Source organism: Neomonachus schauinslandi, chromosome 15, assembly GCF_002201575.2.
Source record: "Neomonachus schauinslandi chromosome 15, ASM220157v2, whole genome shotgun sequence".
NCBI classification, from domain to species: Eukaryota; Metazoa; Chordata; class Mammalia; order Carnivora; family Phocidae; genus Neomonachus; species Neomonachus schauinslandi.
Window position 1 is genome coordinate 30321402 of NC_058417.1, and position 22214 is coordinate 30343615.

The 22214-nt window shown below is 44.2% G+C and overlaps 1 protein-coding gene across 1 annotated transcript in view; it reads right to left on the reverse strand.

Annotated features, from left to right (window-relative positions):
* Nucleotides 1-20086, reverse strand: part of HLF (HLF transcription factor, PAR bZIP family member) — an 80668-nt gene extending 60582 nt beyond the window's left edge. The window contains exon 1 of the mRNA XM_021704226.2: nucleotides 20069-20086. Within this exon, the coding sequence (XP_021559901.1) occupies nucleotides 20069-20075 (7 nt within the window). The 5' untranslated portion in view covers nucleotides 20076-20086. The remainder of the gene's footprint in view (nucleotides 1-20068) is intronic.
* Nucleotides 20087-22214: the final 2128 nt, after the last annotated feature.

A 22214-nucleotide genomic window follows, 5' to 3' on the forward strand; every position in this document is an offset into this window, starting at 1 on the left:
GGGTAAGGAAGTCTTTCTTGCAGCCCCGTGGGTGCAGGTGTGAGGCGCCCATTGTTGGCCCCAGCTCCACAGGTCCGCAGGTCTGCAGAAAGAGCTTATTTGAGGTGTAAGCAGGGTCTGTGTTTCAGATTCCCAATGGGTGTGAAACCTTGCTGAGCGTACAATGCCTGCCACTGTACCTGACCAGGGGGCTGGCAGCCTGGGGTGGGAAGAGCCCAACTTTGTGGTTATGAAGGGCTTTATACACCAGCGAGCCAAACCTCTAGATGAACCTGTTTATCTCGTTGCCAGAAAGGGCACTTTGTCCAGGGAATTAATTCAGAAGCGAAAGGCATCACATGGGAGTTCAGCTAGATATGCCTAACCTAGCTCATCCTCCTCCTTCCTGAAACCTCTAACCCAGCTAAAACACTGAAAAGGAAAATTATATTGCACTGGCTTAATTCCTGGAGACCCTCAAATCTATTTGCTTGAGACAGGAACATGCAAAACGGAAACAAAAAAACACGGATTGGGAATGCTAAGCTCTCCTCTGAAGGATGACTCATGTCGAAGACCATGGCTAGGCTTTCCTACCTTTGCTCTGAGTCCTATGGTGCTCTAGTAAATTCCAGTGAGAAAGACTAAGACAGCCATAAGAGGCAGTAAGCCAAGGGTGTGTGTTTGAGAGTCAGAGCCTTTATGTAAATGGGATAGGAAGGTAGGAGGAGGAAAATGGTGTGGAAGGGAAAGAAAGAAAAGAATATATGTGGTAAAAGGTGAGAAAAAGATCAGTGCTGTGCTTTGCAATGGAATGGTTTAGGGCGAGACATACCTAGGTATTTACTCCTCCTACTACTAAAATAATAACCACAACAGTATGAAGAGAAGAAGTCACATTTATTGTGTGCCTAACTGGGTTCTGGCACAGCATTAAACACTTTTAATATATTATCTCATTTATAACTCTCAATGATGGTATAGGGTATGTAGCATTATTATCCCCATTCTACAGATGAGGACAATGAGGGTCAGAGAAATTAGTGACATGACATGGTCCTATGGCTAGCTAATACATGGAGAAGCTATGCGTTGAAAACAGCTCTGCTTAACTCTGAAGCTTGTGCTCTTAACCTGGATATCGTAAATGAATGGCAAACATCCATCCAATAAACTCACCAGGCTTCCAACTGGTTCAAATTCTGCCCCTGTCCTGTAACCTTGGATAACCCCTCTGATCTCAACTTTCTTTGTGTGAAATGGAAACTAAGCCCTGTGTTTCCCAGCTCGCAGAGTGGCTAGGGGGACTAAACGAGATCATGCATCTGGAGGTGCTTGGTAAATTGTGAAGGGCTAAGCAAATGTGATGACTTGTCAATTGGGGCATATTTGCATTCTCTGGAGATGCTCCCACCTGTGAGTCTGCATCTCTGTGTAGTCTGATCTTAGAGGCTACTTTCCATCCAAACACATGTGTCCTTTTTCCTTCACCTCTTTCTCCCTCCCACCTTCTACTGCTCTTAGGATCCAAAAGAAATATGAGTTTGAGGTTCAGTGGGAAAACAAAATATAGCAGATTCCAAATAGCCCCTCGGGCAGAGTAGGGAAGTGAAGCCCATTTCCTTTATCTTCCTAAGGGATGAGAGGAATAGAAATTTGTGGATTAATTAACAAGTGAAAATTATGTCAAATCAAAGAAATATTGCTAAAGTTAGAAACAGTTGAGCTACAGAGGCATGCAATCACCATGACTCAGAATTTAGTATTGCTCAGGATCCAGGGTTGATCAAGTTTAGCAAAATTGGCTTATATCAACCACACTCTAAAATATAATTTCCCAGCTACATGTTAGGCTCTTTAGGTGCAACAGAAATATAAGACTAGATGCCCTGAGGTGATGGATTTCTTGTTCGGCTAATCTGCTAGGAGCATGCATGTGCTCATGGACCAAGTACAAGCATCCTGCTGACCCAGGGAGAATTGGAGCAATGGCCTCTCATCATGCAGGGATATAGGACCAGCTTCCCTCCATCCATTGTGCCTTCATCCCAAGACAGAGGTTCTGATTTGTAGACATTGTCACCATCCTAAATGGAGCTCTTGCATTGGGCAGACTTTCACGGAGCCATCTCATAAGTGATTGGCCAACCAAATGCCTATAAATGGGTGTCTTCGTCCGGACGTTGGTAATTGGTCCAATTACTAGAGGCCAAGGCAATTGCTTTAACTCAAATGGCACAAACCATATGCAACCAGATTAATTTGGCGTGGCTTTCCTTTAGAAAGAAGCTCCGGGCATGTCGGTTATGTTTGAACTTCAAGCAGTACTTAAAAACTGGTGTCAGCTGGACAGTGTGCTCCCTGCCCTGTAGGGACACTCTCTATGGGAGCGTTTTGCTGAGCATGGAATCAGAGTGAGGCAAGCAAGTTGAAGACATCAGGCAGTGTCAGCCAGGTGCACAGGCCCTTGCTGTCACTTCTTTGCAATTGAGTAACCGAGTGAATGTGGACATTTCCATCATGGGGACTCACAGCCAGGGTGAGAAGAACAGGAGGAAGCATCCTGAAGGATCTATTCATTATGTCTGGGAGGCATCACATCTGCTGGGTTTTCAAGGCACTAGAGGTAGTAATTCCTGATGCTCTGGATTCTGCATTTACTGGGCCCCAAGCACGCTATTCCTCATCTGTTAATTCTTTCTTTCTTTTTTTTTTTTTTAAAGATTTTATTTATTTATTTGAGAGAGAGAGAGAATGAGAGAGAGCAAGCACATGAGAGGGGGGAGGGTCAGAGGGAGAAGCAGGCTCCCCGCTGAGCAGGGAGTCTCGATCCCAGGACTCCAGCATCATGACCTGAGCCGAAGGCAGTCGCTTAACCAACTGAGCCACCCAGGCGCCCCCTATTAATTCTTTCTTTTTCTTCCTTTCTTTCTTTCTCTTTCTTTCTTTTTTTTTCTTTCTTTCTCTTTCTTCCTTTCTTCCTTCCTTCCTTCTTTCTTCTCCCCTCCCCTCCCCTCCCCTCCCCTCCCCTCCCTTCCCTTCCCTTCCTTTCCTTTCCTTTCTTGTGGTCAGGCATAGAACATTAAGATTGAGCTTAGCAGGTCTGCCTTCCTGAGACAGTACCCTAATCTCTTCCCCTCAATGCACAAAACACTAGTGGAAGGCTCTTCTGGGCCAAGTGCTGTGCTGGATGCTGAGGAGTAAAGCAAAGAAGAGAAGTATGGAGTCAGGTGGGGAGACAGCTGCTTAACCAGATGCCTATCTCCGTGCGGTATGTATAATTGATAGATAAAAAGGGAGCATGAACAGGGAAGTGATAACCTGTGTTGGAGGGGCTCAGGGAAATCTTCACAGAGGGGCCTCAAGGAAGGTTCTGTAGATAGAAGTAGCTCAGGGAGGAGGAGAATGCCAGGTACAGGGGACACAGGCACGGTAGAGCAGGGTCTGAACTATAGGCTGTTCAGTTGCTGGAATGCAAAGTTGACAGAGGAAGAATGAACTTTCTTCTAGTTCTTCTCTAGCAGAATGCATGACTGGGCCAGGCATCAGGCTACCTGCTTTGTGTGCACCACGGCAGCGTAGTGTTGGAACAGCCCTGTGAGACAGGTGTTAATACTTCCCAGTGATGAAGATCCTTCGTTGTGTCCTAAACTACAGTCACGCTGCCCCAGGAAAATGGGAGTGGGATGGGGGTTGGAAGTCTTTTCATGGTCTCATGCTTTCTCTCTTTGTGCTGACTTCATTCTCTCCCTGCAGACTGGCTTCTTCTCTACACTGGGGCCGTGACTTCCAGCAGCTCAGGGCATTCATGTCTTTTTAGTTTTCCTCCATTAGAGAGGGACAGACCCTCTGAGTTTTAGCTCCAGAAATCCAGGAGAAGGTCTCTGATGGGCCCAGCTTAGATCAGCTGCCCATTCTTGGATTGAGTCACAGTGGCCTGTAGCTGGTAAGAGTGTGGCCACTCCAACTGGGATCAAATGGTTGGAGTGGAAGGAAGAGTGATTCCCAAGAGGAGGGAATCTTTGGTGGACAACATCACAAATGCCCACTGTATTCTTCATTTTATAGATGAGGATATTGAAGCTTTGAGAGGTTGAGCAACACGTTGGGATCACACAGCTTATAAGCAGCAGAAACTGGGAACCAATCTAAGTCTCTCTCTGTGGTTCTCAAACAGAGAGCATTTGGCCCCCTCCCACAGGGTACATCTGGCAATGTCTGGAGATATTTCTTCTTCTTTTTTTTTTTTAATTAATTTATTTGACAGAGAGATAGCACAAGTAGGCAGAGCAGCAGGCAGAGGGAAAGGGAGAAGCAGGCTCTCTACTGAGCAGGGAGCCCGATGCGGGGCTTGATCCCAGGAGCCTGGGATCATGACCTGAGCCGAAGGCAGACGCTTAACCGACGGAGCCACCCAGGCACCCCACTGGAGATATTTCTATTTGTCAGAACTTTGGGGGTCCAGGGGTGGAGCTGCTTTTGGCATCAAGTGGGTAGAGGCCAGGGATGCTGCTAAAATTCTACAATGCACAGGACAGCCCCCAACAAGGAATTAATCTGGCTCAAAAATGTCAATAGTGCTGAGTTTCAGAAACCTTGATCTATCTGAATACCAAGCCACCGCTACCCTACAACTGCTCCCCTCTCCTAAAGGGCCCTGGTTGGTCTCCTCCCCACATATTTACAGATCATCTGTTTGGGTATTACAACCTCATCTTATGTTTTGATTCTTATGTTTCCCAGTCACAAACTAGCTACCTTGCTTCCAGGTGCTGGGTTCCACTCCCACCAACCACCTATAAATGCTAGCTAAATGCAAAACAATGCATAAATTGAACTCAGACCCTTTTAAGTATTTTATCCAAATGAAAGCTGATAGTCTAATAAAACGCCTTCAAACTATGAGGATAATATCCTCTCTCCACCCAGAACAGTTTTTCCATGAGGACAACTGGATTTCCAATGAGGTGAACATATTCTTTCATCTCTCCTCTCAGTTGTTTTTGGCCAAGGATAAGAGTGCAATCTGGGGCCACGGAAAGGTTCTTTTGGCGACAGAGTTGGTGAATTTGCTGGTGTTTTGTGCTCTTTTAGGTGATGGTCAGTCGGGCATGGCCACAGGAGGAGACAAAAGAGAGGCTCAGGACAACAAGTTTATTACACTCACAGGTCCTAGAAACCAGAGGCAGGGCATACCACGCAGGAAAGCACCAGCACCGGGCAGAGGCAGAAGGGCAGCGGCAAGGGGAGAGCCAAGGCCATGGCCTTTGTTGGAGTTTACACAGGAAGGCAAGGCAGGGCAAGGTGAAGTGATTAGGATTAGTTAGTTTGAATAGTTCTGGGGATCCCTAGTTGCCCAGCACCTGACTCTGGGATGATTAAAGAACTTCAGGTCTGGGGCACTTGGGTGGCTCAGTTGGTTAAGCGTCTGTCATCGGCTCAGATCATGATCTCAGGGTCCTGGGATCGAGTCCCACGTCAGGGTCCCTGCTCGAGGGGGAGTCTGCTTCTCCCTCTCCCACTCCCCCTGCTCATGCTAGCTTGCTCTCTAAGTATTTAAAAAAAAAAAAAAAAAAAAAAAGAACTTCAGGTTTTCAGGCTGGATAGAGGAAGAATGGCTCTGGATTGGTTCATTTGCATATCAAAGGCATACTCCCAGCTGTGTCTTTTGCTACATTTAAGAACTGGTTAGCCCCGAAGGGCACAGCTTCTCACCCTATTCCAGCCCTAAAAATGTAAAGATGTCAAGGCATCATAATATAGAGAAAATAAAAATAAAAATATGGACTAGCTAGTACAATTTTCTAACTCAACCAAGTAATCGTAGATGCCACAAGCCCTTCAGTAAGTCCCAAATATCTAAGACTCTAATTCTCTTTGCAATATAACCCTAATTTTAATTCCTCTTTCTTCCTACCCTCAAATAAACCACTCATCTTTTTGTATTACCTCCCTCCCGTAATGGTACCAATTTACCCAATCACTAAGTTAAAAGCTGCAGAATTGACCCTCTTGTCTTCCTTATCCTCTAATTTGGCTTTTTGAGAACAAAATGCAGTTCTTAAAGCCAGATCCTAACTATTTCTCAGAAATACCTTCTCCCTTGGGGCATCTGGGTGGCTCAGTTGGTGAAATGTCTAACTCTTGGTTTTAGCTCATCATCTTTAGCTCATCTCAGGGTCTTAAGATCAAGCCCTGAGTCAGTCATCAGGCTTTGTGCTAGGCCTGGAGCCTGCTTAAGATTCCCTCTCTCCCCCTCTCCCTCTGCCCCTTCTCCACGCCACCCCTATGCTCACTCTCTGTCTCAAAAAAGAAAAAAGAAACACCCCCTTCCTTTGGTCCTCTACGCCATGGCCTTTAAGTGAAGACTTTTTCAGCTCTCCCTTAGAAAATCCCAATGGCCTATTTACTACTCTCCTAGCACTTTCCCTGTACATTCCCAACCCAAAATAATCGTCCACTGAAATCGTCTCTTAAAAGTACTGATTTTATTTTTTCTTGCTTATGAGCCATCATTGTCTCCATGCTACATGTAGAATGAATCGCAAACTTCTTACGGTGCAGGAGACCCATTCCAGTTGAGCCCCAATCTCCAGACTCAGGTCAGGCTCCGGCCCACCCCCTTCCCTACACCCCTACCGTGGCCCCACTAGGAGGAAGCAGCATGCGGTATATAGGTGAGCAGCTCTGGAATAAGACCCCTACTGGAGTTCAAATTCTGGCTCCACCATCTGTTAGCTGGGTGACTTGGGGCAAGTCACTAGGCTTCTTGGTGCTTCAGTTTCCCCAACAGTAAGATGAGAATCGCAACTGTACCAACCTCACAGGCGGGGATTAGGTGCGTTAATACACACAAAGACCTTAGACTCATGCCTGGCACAAAGTATGAACTCAGTAAATCAGAGTAGTCATGCTTTTACACTTCATGCTCGCTTCCTTTCTTCACGTGATGAATGCCTACTCAAATTTCTAGGCTCAGCTTAGCTGTCACTCCTTGCTGAAACCTTCCCAAAGACCCCAGAAAAAGTTAGTCCTTCTTTGGATTCCTGAAACCCTTGTTTACATGTCCATCACCCCCACTGCCCCCCTAGGATATGGCTCTTTCCTCTTGACATTCATCACTGCAACACCATACTACTACCTAGAAGACACTCAATAACTGGGTGCATAAATATATAGATTTCATGGGAACAAGACCAAAACATAGAGTCAGCTGCCTGGGTCACTTAAACGTGCTCATCAGTTTTCCCAAGCATTGTTTCCTCTAACACTCACATTTCAATTATTCTTACATGCCTACTTCAGAAGGAGTGAGAAATATCATTTACAGAGTTCAGTAGCTTGGTCCTTTCTCCTTTGCCTGTCAGCTTTTATACCAAAATGAATGTTAGTCATGTTTGTTATCGATGCTACCAGATTCTCCATTACCTCTCCAGCTTGGGTTTCTGTTTACCTGCCCGGAATAAACCCTGACCCTTCAGCTCTCCTTCCTCATTCGTTTCTGCACACACTGATTCAGAAGGTTTCCCATCTAGTGAAACCTGCCACCATGTTTTTAGGTTTGCGCATCCAGTTGCTATGCAGTCAGTGCTTAAGTAATTATAAGTCTCCAATAACTAGTAAATCTGAGTACTTCATACAATTGTCTAATAATCCTGTGTTCTTTGCTAAGGAAATGGCAGGCAGCCTTTGGGATTTCCTTTTTTTTTTTTTTTCTAATTGAAAAAAAATCTTGAAATATTGGGCTATTGGGGCTATTTTTGTCCTGGATGACAGAAGCCACACTCAGTCGTTCTTATCAGTAGCTGTCAAACTTTATAGACCGAAGTTCAGAGGAGTTGGTTAGAATGCAGATTCCCAGGCCTGCGGCTAAGGCTTTGCTTTCAGTAGACTGGGTTGGTGCCTGAGCATCTCATTTTTGACAAGGTATCAGTTTCCTAGGGCTGCCCTAACAAATTACAGTAAACTTGGTGCCTGAAAACAACAGAAATTTTCTCTCACAGTTCTGGAGGCCAAAGATCAAGGTATTGGCAGAGCCATGGTTCCTCCAAAGGCCCTTGGGAAGACTCCTCCCTTGCCTCTTCTGGCTTGTGCAGGCTCAGACTTTCCTTGGCTTGTGGCTACATCACCCCCATCTCTGCCTCCTTTGCCTGTCTGTGTGTCTCAAATGTTCCTCTACTTTCTCTTATAAGGACACCAGTCATTGGATTTAAAACCATCCTAAGTATAGGGGGATTTCATTTAGAGATCCTTAATTTAATCTGCAAAGATCCTATTTCCAAATAAGGTCCCATTCACTGGTTAGGACTTGGGGACATATCTTTTTGGGGGTATGAAATTCAACCTGCCACAGAAAAATTATTCTGATGTGTGGAGTTCTGGGATCATACGGTAAACAGTGCTACCCTGGATCGGTTTTAGAGTTTATCTTGACATTAATTCTCACAATATCTTGACAGTGCTACAATAGGGATACCAGAGAGTTGAAAAAAATAAGCAATAAAAGAACGAATGCTCTCCCCCCTGACAGAGCACATCTTCTCTTGAGCATTGCTATGGTGGTGGAGAAGGAAGGGGAGGAAACGGAGGACCATTCCATATCGTGTATGCTTTCTCTCCCTCTTAAAGCAAAGTTCTAGGCTCAGACATTGCCTCTTCATCAAATGTGCTGAGCCTGCTGCTTGAAACACAAATATTAAATATATGAATGAATGAACAAACACACAAAAGAATGGATGTATTTCCTTTTCTTTCAACTCATTCAGCTGAAAAGAATAATCAACCCTTCCTCCCTATAATCCTTACCCTGGTTTTCTCCTCTCTATAGCTTATCAGTATAATCTTACCTTTGAGATAAGAATCCTCCTCTTTCTCTTCCTGTGTGTTAGTCACCTTCCCCATCCTGTTTCAAACCAAAGAAGTCTTGAAAACAAAGGATCTACGATAATACCTGCTTTTTCTGCTAAAGTATGGCTGTCTTCATTTCACGGTTACAATCTGCATTGTCTACAAGGGTCTCGTCTCCTTTATCATACGTTCACTTCTTGTACACCTAATCCTGCAACTATCAGTTACAAATCCCTTAGCTGGTGCCCCCTCTTTAGACAAGATGCATTTCACCTATTATATGGACCTCAATCCCTTCTCCTCTGTGCAGTTTCCGGGTCCTAGAACCTTTCCAGAAGCTGTGACCTTCTTTGACATTGGGATCAGGGCCAATGGGTTCCATCTCAGAGCTCTGCCTCCCTCTCCTTACTCCATTCTCAGATATTATCCCAATAGCAAAGTCTGGCCAGAAGTACCTCTTTACTGGTTTCCGCCTCTCCCACCCTTGGACCCCTGCTATTCATTCTCCCCCAATGAATCCAGTTCATGCCATGATCTGAATGAATCTCACAAATACAATGTGGATGAAGCCAAAGAGATCAGCCCCCCCAAGAATATGTCCTCTGTATAAAGTTTCTATGGGTTTAAAAGCCAGTTAAGTAGTGTCTGCCCTTGGGGTGTATGTGGGGTTAGCAATTGGCTGTCCAAAAAAGAAAGCCGTGTTTTGCAGTATTGGCTGATTTCTCTGATGTAAATACTCTTATTTTGGCCATTCTCAGGCTACTAATGTGATGTCAGTTAATACAGAGTTGGGGTGGGCTGTGCTGTAGTATATTATCTGGGATTTCCACTAGACACATACAATAATAGATATATGTAACCTCAAGAGCATAAATAATAATAAAATATAGAATATTTAGGAAGTGGTGAATTTCGAGTATTTATTACATTTTTGTATGTATACCAAACGATCTTTTCAGCACCTCACTCACATACAAATTTGAAAGCCCCAACAGCTAATGTGACCTGAGAATACAGGATTAAAATAACTTAAAATGTTCAATTACACTCTTGATTTCCACCATCCTCAAACTCTCCTAGTCTAGTCTATATTTATTTAACTTGTCAACATACACTTAGTGAGCTATGTTCCAAGCACTTTTTTTTCTTTTTGACAGTTCTAGTGAAGTGTAACCGAAATACAATAAACTACACATGATTAAGTATGCAATCTGATAAGTTTTGACATCTATATACACCCATGAAACCATCACCACAATCAAGATAATGAGCGTATTCACCGTCCCCAAAATTTCCCCGTGCCCCTTGGTGCCCCTTCCCTACCCTCCTCCATCTCCAGGCCACACTGATCTGCTTTCTGTCACTATACATTTGTTTATATTTCCTAGAAGTTCGTGCCTTTGCTTTTAAAATAACTAAATGCAAATTTATATAAATTTTTAAAAAAAATAGTGGCTGTGTTTAACAACCAGCTCATAAATTCCTGAAAATTTAATCATCACTGGGGCTCCTGGGTGGCAGTGTCGGTTAAGAATCTGACTCTTGGTTTTGGCTCAGGTGGTGATCTCAGGGTCCTGAGACAGACTCCCACCCCCCCACCCCCCGCATAGGGGCTCAATGGAGAGTCTGCTTAAGACTTCTTCTCCCTCTGTCCCTAGCCCCCACTCCCTCTCTCTCAAATAAATAAATCTTTAAAACAATTTGATCATCAGCACTTGCAGGACTTTAGGAGCATGACAGGACATAAGACAGGGGTGCGTAAGTGAATGGAACAAAACGGAGGGGAGATTCTGGGCTTGGGGTGACGTTTTGTTTCTGGATGCTGGTTAAATAGCGATCTCTACATTGTTAAAAATGTATTGAGCCAAACACTTAAATATGTGGACTTTTCTGAATATATGTTATACGTCAATAAAATTTACCCCAAAAAAGCACTAGGATTAAAAATGGATAGGGATATTGGGTCACTTTTCTTCCCTATTTAGAATCCTTCTCTGGCTCTCTGCGGCCTTACAGTTAAAAATCTAAGCCCCCTGTCACAGCTTTTCAAGGCCTGCCCCACAAATTCTGGTCCCTGATTGTATTTCCAGCTTCGATGACTCAGGCCTCAGTTCCTCAAACCTGCCCAGTTCTTTCCTGCCTCGGGGCCTTTACACATGCCTTTCCTGTTGCCTGGTGCTCTTCCCGCCACTTTCCCTAGAACTCCCACCTCCTTTGCAGCCCATCTTGCTCAGCCTAAATAGCTACCCGCCTTCAAGTTGAGCTGCTCTTTTTCTCAAAAGCTTTCTTTCCAAATAATTTTTTTTTTTAAGATTTTATTTATTTATTTGACAGAGACAGAGACAGCGAGAGCAGGAACACAAGCAGGGGGAGCGGGAGAGGGAGAAGCAGGCTCCCCGCTGAGCAGGGAGCCCGATGCGGGGCTCGATCCCAGGACCCCGGGATCATGACCTGAGTCGAAGGCAGCCACTTAAGGACTGAGCCACCCAGGCGCCCTCTTTCCAAATAATTTTAAAACTGTGTAATTGTTTGTTTATGGCCAGCTTCCCCCCCCCCCGCCCCCACCAGTGTAAGCTCGGTGAGGCCAGATATCCTATGCATCTTGTTCATTGGTATGACCCAGGCACACTGGGTCACATCACGATATCACAACAGTTTCTAGGGCTCTTGTGAGGAATGAAAGAGTGTATGTAAAGCACCCATCTCATTATTAGTATTTGGTAGAAACCCCATTGGTAGCCTTTTCCATCCTGTGGCAGCAGCCGGTGGGGGTTGAGCATGCGTTCCCAATCATGGCTCTGACTGTTGCCCAGTTTAATTAATGCCCTGGCAGTGGGTTGATATTCACAGGCCTTAACGGACTAAGACCAGAGCGGTGCTTACACACTGAGCTTCTGCCGCTGAATATCTAAGGAATCCATTCCTGAGGTTCTCAGAGAAGAGAAAACCCAGGCACAGATCTGACGACAAGCTATCCATAACAGTGAAAAGGCAAGAAATCAATGCCTCACTTTCCCAAAGAAATGGAAACCTTTTAATGTCAAAACATAACAGCTCCTGACATACATGTGTAGTGATACTATCCTCTTAAGAACCACCTTTTCTAATTACAGGTATTTAATTTCCCATGAAAATTCAGTCACACTGACCTTAGGGCCTCCAGGCATGAAAAGGAGGTGCTGAGTGAAGAGGACGGGGAAAGGCACTGATATATTTTTAGTATATACCTTGTTCCAAACACTGTGCTACGTGTTAGTCTCCCTAGGAGATAGGCATACTCTTCTTCATATTAAGAAGTTCACATTTAAGTAAGAAAGGAAATATATCAGTTAGGCAGGATCTAAGATGCTGTAGCAAAGAGACCCCAAAAGTAGAGAGGTTTCAATAGGTTAGAGTATATTTCTCTTTCATAGACCTGTCCATATGTAGGCAGCATCAAGAGGATGCAGCAGAGGGAGCAGGCATTGTGGATTCAGAAACAGGAGCATCTTGAGGCGCCTGGGTGGCTCAGTCGTTAAGCGTCTGCCTTCGGCTCAGGTCATGATCCCACGGTCCTGGGATTGAGTCCTGCATTGGGCTCCCTGCTCGGTGGGAAGCCTGCTTCTCCCTCTCCCACTCCCCCTGCTTGTGTTCCTGTTCTTGTTATCTCTGTCAAATAAATAAATAAAATCTTTAAAAAAAAAAAAAAAAGGGAGCATCTTTTCTTTTAATGGAATGGTCCAGCAGTACCACACATCATTTCTGCTGACATCTCTGAATAGCCATGATTTAGATAATACAGAAGTTCCTCTCTCATGTAACAGTCTGAGGGTAAGCAGTCCAAGGCCCTCCAGAGTGTCAGAAACCATCTTTCTTGTTATTCCACCACCGCCCAGAGTTTGCTGTCTTCTCCATGCTGGAAGGTAGCTCACCACCACACAGGTCCATGTGCCAGCCAACAGAACTAGGAGAAATAAGAAGGAAAAGACAACTCTTTTCCTCCTAAGGGCACAAGCTAGAAAGTGTTCACGTCACTTCCGCTTGTCTCCTCTTGGCCAGGATTTGATCACCTGGTCAAACGGGCTGCAAGGGAAGCTGGGAAATGTCCTTCACTAAAACTGGGTAATTTTATTAGTGGAGAAAGAGGAAATAAATGGTTTCTGGTAGAAAGTAACCCTTTTTGTCATAGGACGCCAGTGTAGAGATCTGTGCAAGCCAGTGACAGCATATGACTACATTTTCAGAAGTTATTCTGGACACTAGAGGACAGCAGACTGGGAGGACACAAGTGGAAGAAAGGGAAACCAGTGGAGAGATAAAGGTGGCCTGGTCCAGGGTGGTAGCAGTCGAGGTGCTGAGAAGTGATCTGACTCAAGATACATTTTGAAATCACTCTCAGAAACTCTCAGCAGGATTTCCTAAGGGGTTAAATGTGTCATGTGACAAAAAGGAGCTGAGGCTCTTTGGGTGAAAGGTTTCTTCGGGTCCTTCCGGGTTCAGCTCAAACACTGAAGTTGTCCTTGATCCAGTGCTTTGTGGTGGTCACACTGTCACATCATCCTGGTTTTTCTTCCTAAAACGTATCTCCAACTGAAATGATGTTGTTTAATTATTTTCTGCCTCCTCGCACTAAAAAGCATGCTCCATGGAGCAGAAACTTTGTCCATCCTCTTCATTACTCTATTGTTGGCATCTGGAACAATGCCTGGCTGGCACATAGTAATATGAAGAGTGGTGGCCTGGGGCATCTGGGTGGCTCAGTCCGTTGAGTGTCTGACTCTTGATTTCAGCTCAGGTCCTGATCTCAGGGTTGTGGGATCGAGCCCTGCATTGGGCATCACGCTCAGCACAGAGTCTGCTTGAGATCCCTCTTTCCCTCTCCCTCCTCTCCTCCCCTTGCTCTAAATAAATAAAATCTTCAAAAGAAAAAAAAAAAGACTGGTAGCCAACGTTTATTTAGTATTTGTTGAATGGATGAGTAAGTTATGATGGTGTTTTTTAAGACAACAGAATAAAAAGAAAAATTAAATAGCAAGAAAATGAAATAATAAAAGCCAGAAATTTATTTTTTTATTTTTTTTAAAGATTTTATTTATTTATTTGAGAGAGAGAGAATGAGAGAGAGCAAGCACATGAGAGGGGGGAGGGTCCGAGGGAGAAGCAGACTCCCTGCCGAGCAGGGAGCCCGATGCGGGACTCGATCCCGGGACTCCAGGATCATGACCTGAGCCGAAGGCAGTCACTCAACCAACTGAGCCACCCAGGCGCCCCAAAAGCCAGAAATTTATACATTGAAGAGTCTACAATATTCTTTTATTTTATTTATTTTTTTAGATTTTTTTTTTTTTTTTTTTGAGAGAGAGAGAATGAGAGATAGAGAGCACGAGAGGGAAGAGGGTCAGAGGGAGAAGCAGACTCCCTGCTCAGCAGGGAGCCCGATGTGAGACTCGATCCCAGGACCCTGGGATCATGACCTGAGCTGAAGGCAGATGCTTAACCGACTGAGCCACCCACGTGTCCTGAGAGATTACTTTAAAAGAAGAAATAATCAGGCGGATCTCAACACTTCCCTTCAGCCCAATAGATTAAAAAAAAAAAAAAAAAAAAGCAATCTCCAGAGACTTAAGGGGAAAAAGGCATGATTCAAGAATTCTAAAAAAATCAAGATGTCATTTAAATATGAAGAACTCTGAGAATATATCACCCATATATCAGGGCAACTGAGCATGATTAGAATAAAGTATTTATTACAGGGGGGTTGTTGAAACATATAAGGATTATTGGTGAGCACCGAAATATATTCAACATAATGTGAATTTTTAAATAATTATGGTCATAAGACACATTACAACTGTGTATAAAAGCTACAAAATATAAAATAATAACAGAATATTGATGGGGCAGCTTTAACAGATACAAATTAATAGTGGTTTAAATAAGATAGATGCTTATTCCCAACCCCACCTCAAACAGCCTGATTGTAAATAGTCCAAGGCTGATCTGGGGCTCTGGGGCTCTGAGGAATCAGGACCATGTCCTCTCTCTTGTTACTCCCCATTCTCTAGATGGTGGCCCTCTTTGGCTTGGTTGAGTATGGCTCACCACCATGTCCATTCAGTCTATATTCTAAATTAATTTTTTTTAAAGATTTTATTTATTTATTTGAGACAGAGAGAATGAGAGAAAGAGAGCACATGAGAGGGGGGAGGGTCAGAGGGAGAAGCAGGCTCCCCGCTGAGCAGGGAGCCCGATGCGGGACTCGATCCAGGGACTCCAGGATCGTGACCTGAGCCGAAGGCAGTCGCCCAACCAACTGAGCCACCCAGGCGCCCCATTCAGTCTATATTCTAGCAGCAAGAAAGGTTAAAAGAGGAAAGATTAGCAGGGGATGCACTCATTTCTTCTGCGGGCATCCAATTAGTTGACCACCTAGCAGCAAGGGAGGCTGGGGAATGTAGTCTCTAGCTGGAGGTTACATGTCCACCTAAAGCTTCTATGATTATAGAAGTAGAGAAAGACGTGTGTGGGGAAGGGAAAAACTGAGGATGAAATGAAATGATGTATCAGGACACATGTTTAATATTTACACTGGATACAGTAGGTATCCAGTAATTATTAGGCATTCTTTTTAAATGAAAATAATCTTACTTTTTCTTATAAAATGATACATGTTGGTTAGACAGTCTTCAAACAATATAAAAGAACACACAAAAGAGTATGGTTCACTCTCACCCCTACCTTCAGAGATAACCACTGCTAACACTTCATCTGTATTTGATCATTTATCAAGTGTTTCTTTGAATCCATCCCAATATATACTTTTTTTTTAGTTTCTATTTTGTTTATTTCTTCTCTAATCTTTATTATTTCCTTCCTTCTACTGGTTTGGGGTTTTGTTAGTTCTCCTTTTTCTAGCTCCTTTGGGTGTAAGGTTAGGGATATATTGTTATTTTTATAAATGTTTGCTGGAGCGGAGGTAGGTGAGGGGATGGGGTAACAGGGTGATGGGCATTATGGAGGGCACTTGATGTAATGAGCACTGGGTGTTACATGCAACTAATGAATCACTGAACTCTACCCCTGAAACTAATAATACACTATATGTTAATTAATTAAATTTAAATTTAAAAAATATAAATGTTTCAACACTTTAAAAAAGAACATGTATTTTCTATTTACAGGGTAAATCATTGATAATTATGTATGTTATTTCAACCATATTATGTTCTACATTTTTCTATTATGTTATTTGGTGCAAAAAGATTTATGATAGTTATACTTCATGGTAGTTATACTTCGCCTTGATTTTGAATGTCTGATATTAACATCACAACCCTTCCTTCCTTTCTGCTTCCACTTTCCTAGACAATCAGGTTGATACAAGAATTTGCCCCAAGCAAGTTCAGGATTTTAAGAGGTTAATTTTTTAATTTTTAAATTTTTAAAAAGATGTTATATTTATTTGAGAAAGAGAGAGAGAGAGTGAGCACATGAGCACAAGTAGGGGGAGGCAGAGGGAGAAGCAGACTCCCCGCCAAGCAGGGAGCCAACACTGGGCTTGATCTCAAGACCCTGGGATCATGACCTGAGCTGAAGGCAGATGCTTAACCGACTGAGCCACACAGGTGCCCCAGTTAATTTTTTTTTTAAAGGCTCAGTTTTTCTTCTCCCCTTCCCTCACAACAACTAAGGGACAGTTTACAGCCACCTGCTCTGTACTTTACTAATCTTAGATTCTGTAAGAATTGAGGTCTTGTAAATACTACTATACTGTTTGAATCCAGTTTCCCCATACTGAAAAAGATGGTGCCAAATTGTAGCAGCAGGTCAACTCCAGGGAGTATGAGTTTTCACTATTTTTCAAGGAAAGCTATTAATTCACAGCTAATGTGCAGTTCAAAGGAAGTTGAAGGGCTTCTTTCTTTTTTCCCCTTGAGAAAATCACATACACCTTAGTATTTGTACACATTTTGTGCTTCATCTATAGAGAGGTAACTACTTCCAAGTTGGCATATTCTTATTTACCAACGGGCAAATTAGAGCTTTCTAAATTTACTCTAATTCCTTTTGAGTTCTCTCACTAAGAGGAAACTATGAAGAAAAACCAAATTCTTGCCTATTGCACCTATTTTTATTCCTAAGGAGATCATAATGATGATGTCAGGAACCACTTGCGGATGCCTATTATATTACACGCACCATCTTTACTCCGATCCTCAGAGCAACCAGCTCCATGAGTGTGACTTCCACCCTCTACAGGTCAGGGTCCTGAAGCTCAGAAGGGGTAACAAGTAGTTACACGTGTCAACCAGTTGCGGCAAGAGTTGCTGGGGGTTGAGCCAGTTCTGCTTGACTCCACAATATCTGCTTATTCCACTCCTCCAAGAACTGGACTCGTGGAGGAAGCAGGAAATTCTTTGTTTTTCTATGTTTTGAGTAACGTTTCCTCTTTTACTCTCCTTGGATTTTCCTTCCTGGTGTCCAGTGAGAACAAATTCCATATGCAGCTACAGAGATGCAAATGTGAAGGAGTGGAAGCCTAGAACCTGTTTAATTTACAGTTCAGCAAACACACGTAACTCCCTTACATAAACCCTCCAGGAGTGTTAATGGAATCAAACCTCCTGTTATGTTAGTGCTGTAATTCCAAAATGTACCTCAGTGATTTAACAAAGAACAGAGATACCGAATATTACTCTTAATCTATTGCCAGTGCCATACAAAGTTTTATTGTTGTTTAGAGGACATTGGCTCTGTAGCAAAACATTCTACCTAGTTTCAAAAATAACTGCAATCAGAATGGCAAAATAGGTAAAATTTTATGAATTACTTAGATTTTTTTTTTTTTTTTGCACAGCCAACTAAAACATTTAGAAATTTTGGAAAAAAGAGGTGCCCCTCCTGATTGCAGATATATTTTCATTAATGAGAGCTGTATCTGTAATACAGGTGTTTTAGTACCATTGGCTAAAAGGACTCGGGAATGGAAAGGAGGTAAGGATTTGGCCCAAACCTGCAGCTCAGAGCTGGTGGTACATGAAAGTTCCTGCAGAACTTTCCACACATTCAGGCCCTTCTCCAGACTCACTGATTCAAAATGTTGAGAAGTGGAATCACAGGCATATGTATTTTTAAAAAGGTGATTTTGATGTGTGTTGCTGGTTAAGAAGCTCTGGGCTGGAGCATGGCTTCCCTGGGCCAGCACCCTGAGTAGCAATGATGCAATAATGGTGGTTTCCACTACCCAAAATTCTTCCCTTCCCCCTTCTCCCCTGTAAAATCAATCAATCAATCAATCAATCAAAGAATTGTTCAGCGAAATAAACATGGGCAGATATTCAAAGATGGCAGATATGAATCATCTCATTCTCAGAGAAATGCACCTTTTTTGTCTGCTGTGAATACCTGACGTTTCCTAGCCACTTGTATGCTGGGGTTTCATAGCCACTAATATGCTGGGAAAGAGTTTTTGAGAACAATACACTTTTTACTAGCAAAGCCCAACAAAGAAACTAAAACACTTTCTTTTCATCCAGTCATATGATGAGTAGACAGAAACGACTTAGAAATCATGGAATCCAACAGTTTCATTTGACATGGGAAGAAACAGCCTCAAGTGGGGAAGTGACCTCTTTCATGTCATACAGCTTTTCCCTACAGCACAAACCATGCATCTCAGGGACTTACCTAGGAATGCAAACCAAGCTGTCCATTCTTTTTTGGAAACTTGCCTTACTGACATTAGAAAGAACACAAACAGCTGCTCAACCATGTCTAGAAAGGAGATTGTACTCTCCGATAAAGCACCAACGGTTTAACCAAGAAGTGTTAAGGGAGAAAAGAAAAGTCAGCCTGAAACAGTTTCCTTAGAAAAGTTACCCATCTCCCCAAAGAGTAAAACAACCAAAGCTACCTTAACATTTGCTTTCCTGTCATCAATGTGAATTGTTCTTTGAGGACAGATATTTAAAGGCAGACTTAGCCAGAACTTCATTGTGTGCTGTTCTCTGGATATATACTTGCTCTTCCAAACTCAGTCTCTCTCCTTTCCCCAGCCCCCACACACAAACACACACACACACACCCCCTAAACAAAAACCTTAGAGATGGGAACTAGAATAAGGGAGAGGATCTGATTTTAAATAACCCATATAATATCATTAATTGTGCCCCTCACCCCATTCATATCATGAAGTCCTAGTCCCCAGTACCTCCGAATGTGACTATATTTGAAAAGAGGGTCTTTAAAGAGGTAACTTAGTTAAAATAGGGTTGTTAGGGCGAGTCCTAATCTGATATGGATGGTGTGCCCATAAGAAAAGGAAATTAGGACACAGATGCACACAAAGGGAAGCCCACGTGAAAACAGCGGGAGAAGGTGACAAGTCAAGGATAAAGGTCTCAGAGGAAACCAACCTTGCCAACACTGTGATCTCAGACTTCTAGCCTCCAGAACTGTGAACAAATAAATTTCTTTTCTTTCAGATACCCAGTCTTACCACCCAGTGGTATTTTGTTATGGCAGTCCTAGAAAATGAATACTCTGAATCACTGTATTCATCCGCCATGGAGATTAGATTTAATCCCATTCTTTAACAAGTTCATGCTCATAACGGAATGCCAGTGTCATCATTTTGACCCTTGAGTTAAAATGAGGACCTGGGCTTGGTATCAGTTACGGTGCTGGCAAACAAGAGAAAACCAAACTCCAGTAATTGAAGTAACAGACAGGATGTATTTGTCTCAAACAAGTGAAATGTTCAGAGGTAGCAGGCTGCAAGAACAGTTGGATCAGGGTGTGGCCTCTTCTGCCCCTCCTTGTTTATCAGGCCTGTGGTTGGGTTGGCTCCCCTCAAGGTGGAAAGATGACATCAGTAGGTATACACACTTCACCCCCATCCAAGAAGAAAGAATGGCATCCCATAACCACTGAAACACGTCCAGGCTTCCTCTGGTTGAACCAGTCATTGTTACACTAGTATCAACAACAAATGTTCATTGAGCACTAAATACGTGCCAGACACTCTTCTAACTGAATTTGCTTTTGGTGAATTAACTCCAGTAATCCTCATAAAAAGAGCAAAGGTAATACCCTGATTTGTTAATTCAATTGAGGTCAACCCCTGCAGCTGAGGAGAGGTAAGCCCCCTGCTCCTAAAGTACACGGTTATTACACAACGTGCAGAATGCATATTAAGGAAGCCCCACAGGATGAACAAAGCCACGTCTCTGGAAAATTATAACTGCACCATGCTTCACTTACCCTTCATGACCTAGCTTAATACAGGCAAAAAGCAAGATCCTCTCTGCTTTCATTGTCCATATGACCTAAATTACCCTTTTCCTCCATGTTCTTCTGAAGGTCACAGGATTGTTTTCTCCTTGCAGGTACAGATGCAACAGAGACCAAGTTCAGAAGCACGCAGGTTTCTGGAGATTTGTTCCCAAACACATCACCAGCAGTGGCCTCCTGAGTCAAATCTGGGCCTCTCTGAATCTGCTGCTCTTGTGACATTTGTGTGGAAGCCTCTTGGCTTGTTCTGACTTGTGTGGAGCTACCTTCTCTGTTACTCTTGATTCACAGTAAGAAAGGAGCAATCAGAGACAGGCATTTGGTGCTACTTTAGTTTGTCTCCCTCCTATCCTTCCAACCCCAACCTTGTACCTGCTGGGTGGTTCCCTGTAAAGGATTAAATGCACTGGTCTGATAGTTTCCATTTTTTAAAACTTGAATTCAATTTGAATTTTATCATGGGTCACAAAACCCAGAAATGCATGTTTTCTGATTTATGGCATTCTACTAAATCAGGTGTTAATCTCATCAGGCTTCACTGATTTGAAATAAATAATGGGCCACTTAACTGCCTGAATGCTAAAATATTTCAATGCTACCTTGGCACAACTTAGTGCAACTTTTTGGGAACATAATTTGATGACGCTTTATCAAAAGTTACCAAATATTTGTATCTTTTATATAGTCATCCCACTCCTGGGACTTACTTAAAAGTGGATGGGTAAAAGCATTATGCGCAACTATGTTCATTAAAGACTGGCCTAGAATAACATAAATGGAAACAGTACACATTCTAACCACATGCACGGCTAAGACAATTATAGTAAAGGGCTCCTTGAGGGAAATATTATGTAACTATTAGTAGTTTCCTTTGTTTGGAACCCTTTTCCACCCCCTCTGCCTTACTTTCCTGCCAGCTAACTCCCACCTAGCCTTCAAGACTCAGGGTACCCACCCCATTCTTGGGGCCCCTCCTCCTCCGTGCTTATGTAACACCTGGGCACACCTCTGTGAAAGGGTTTCTAGCCCATCCCATTGATTGTGCTTGTCAGTCTCCCCCACTGATTGCAACTCATTGAGGCGGAGTCTGTCCTTTGTGCAACAAGTTAAAAACCAGAAGGCACAGGGGCAAGAAATAATACTATTTCTAAAACAGAAAACTCAGGCTTCAGCGGATTTCAGTCTGCCTTCCTACCGACCCCACCCCTGCCCCTAAACATCCAGCCCCAACAGCACCACGGTCACCTCTTCAGTCTCTTGTGGAAGGTGAGAAATCTGCTTAAAAGCCCTCTAGGGGGAGTGTCTTTTGGGGAGCAGTGGGCAGGAGTTGCGAAATGGGGAGCCTATGGAATATTCCTGCAAAACGCCAGGAACCGCTAACATTCTTTCACATTTCCTTCCACAAAGTTTGTTTCTATGAATGTCTGAGTTACCTTATATACAAATGGGGACTGCAAACGGTCGGGGTGATTCGGTTTACACAGAAACGCGCCGCGCGTTCCCTCCTTTCAGGCAGCACTGCTTCAAAGAGCAGGAAAGGGGGCTCGGCCCAGTGCCGGTGTCAGGGACTTGAGGTCGCTTTCCTCTCCCATCTTCTCCAGCCGGACTCCCGGAGGCTCCGCGCCGCGCTCCCTTTTGCCCGCCCGACTTCTGAGCGGAGCGCTCGGGAGGGAGGAGAACCGGCGAATCCTCGCGGGCTCCGGGCGCTCGCGGACCCGGGCCCGCCCCCACCCGCGCCCGGCCCGGTCACGTTGGCTGCAGAGCGCATCCCGGCTGCGCCCCGGCGGGGAGGCGCCGGGGGTAGCTAAGGGGAGCAGGTCACGTGAGAGGAGGAGTCTGACCTACTTTCCCTGGCGGCAGGCGCATGCGTACCTGCGGGGTGCACGCCTGCCGGGAGGCTCACGTGGAATCGCACGTGCCGGGTGCTCCCCGCCCAGGGCCCGGGGCGGGGCGCGCGCAGGGCGGGGCCGCGTGGGGAGGCGGGGTGGGGCTGCGCGACCCACCCGCCTGCCGGGCGGGCGCCGGGGTCGAGCGTGCGCCGGGGTCGAGCGTGCGGGTCCCGCAACCCTCGCCCTTATACTCTCAGCTTTGGAGCGCTGTTTCGGCGCCCCGAGGG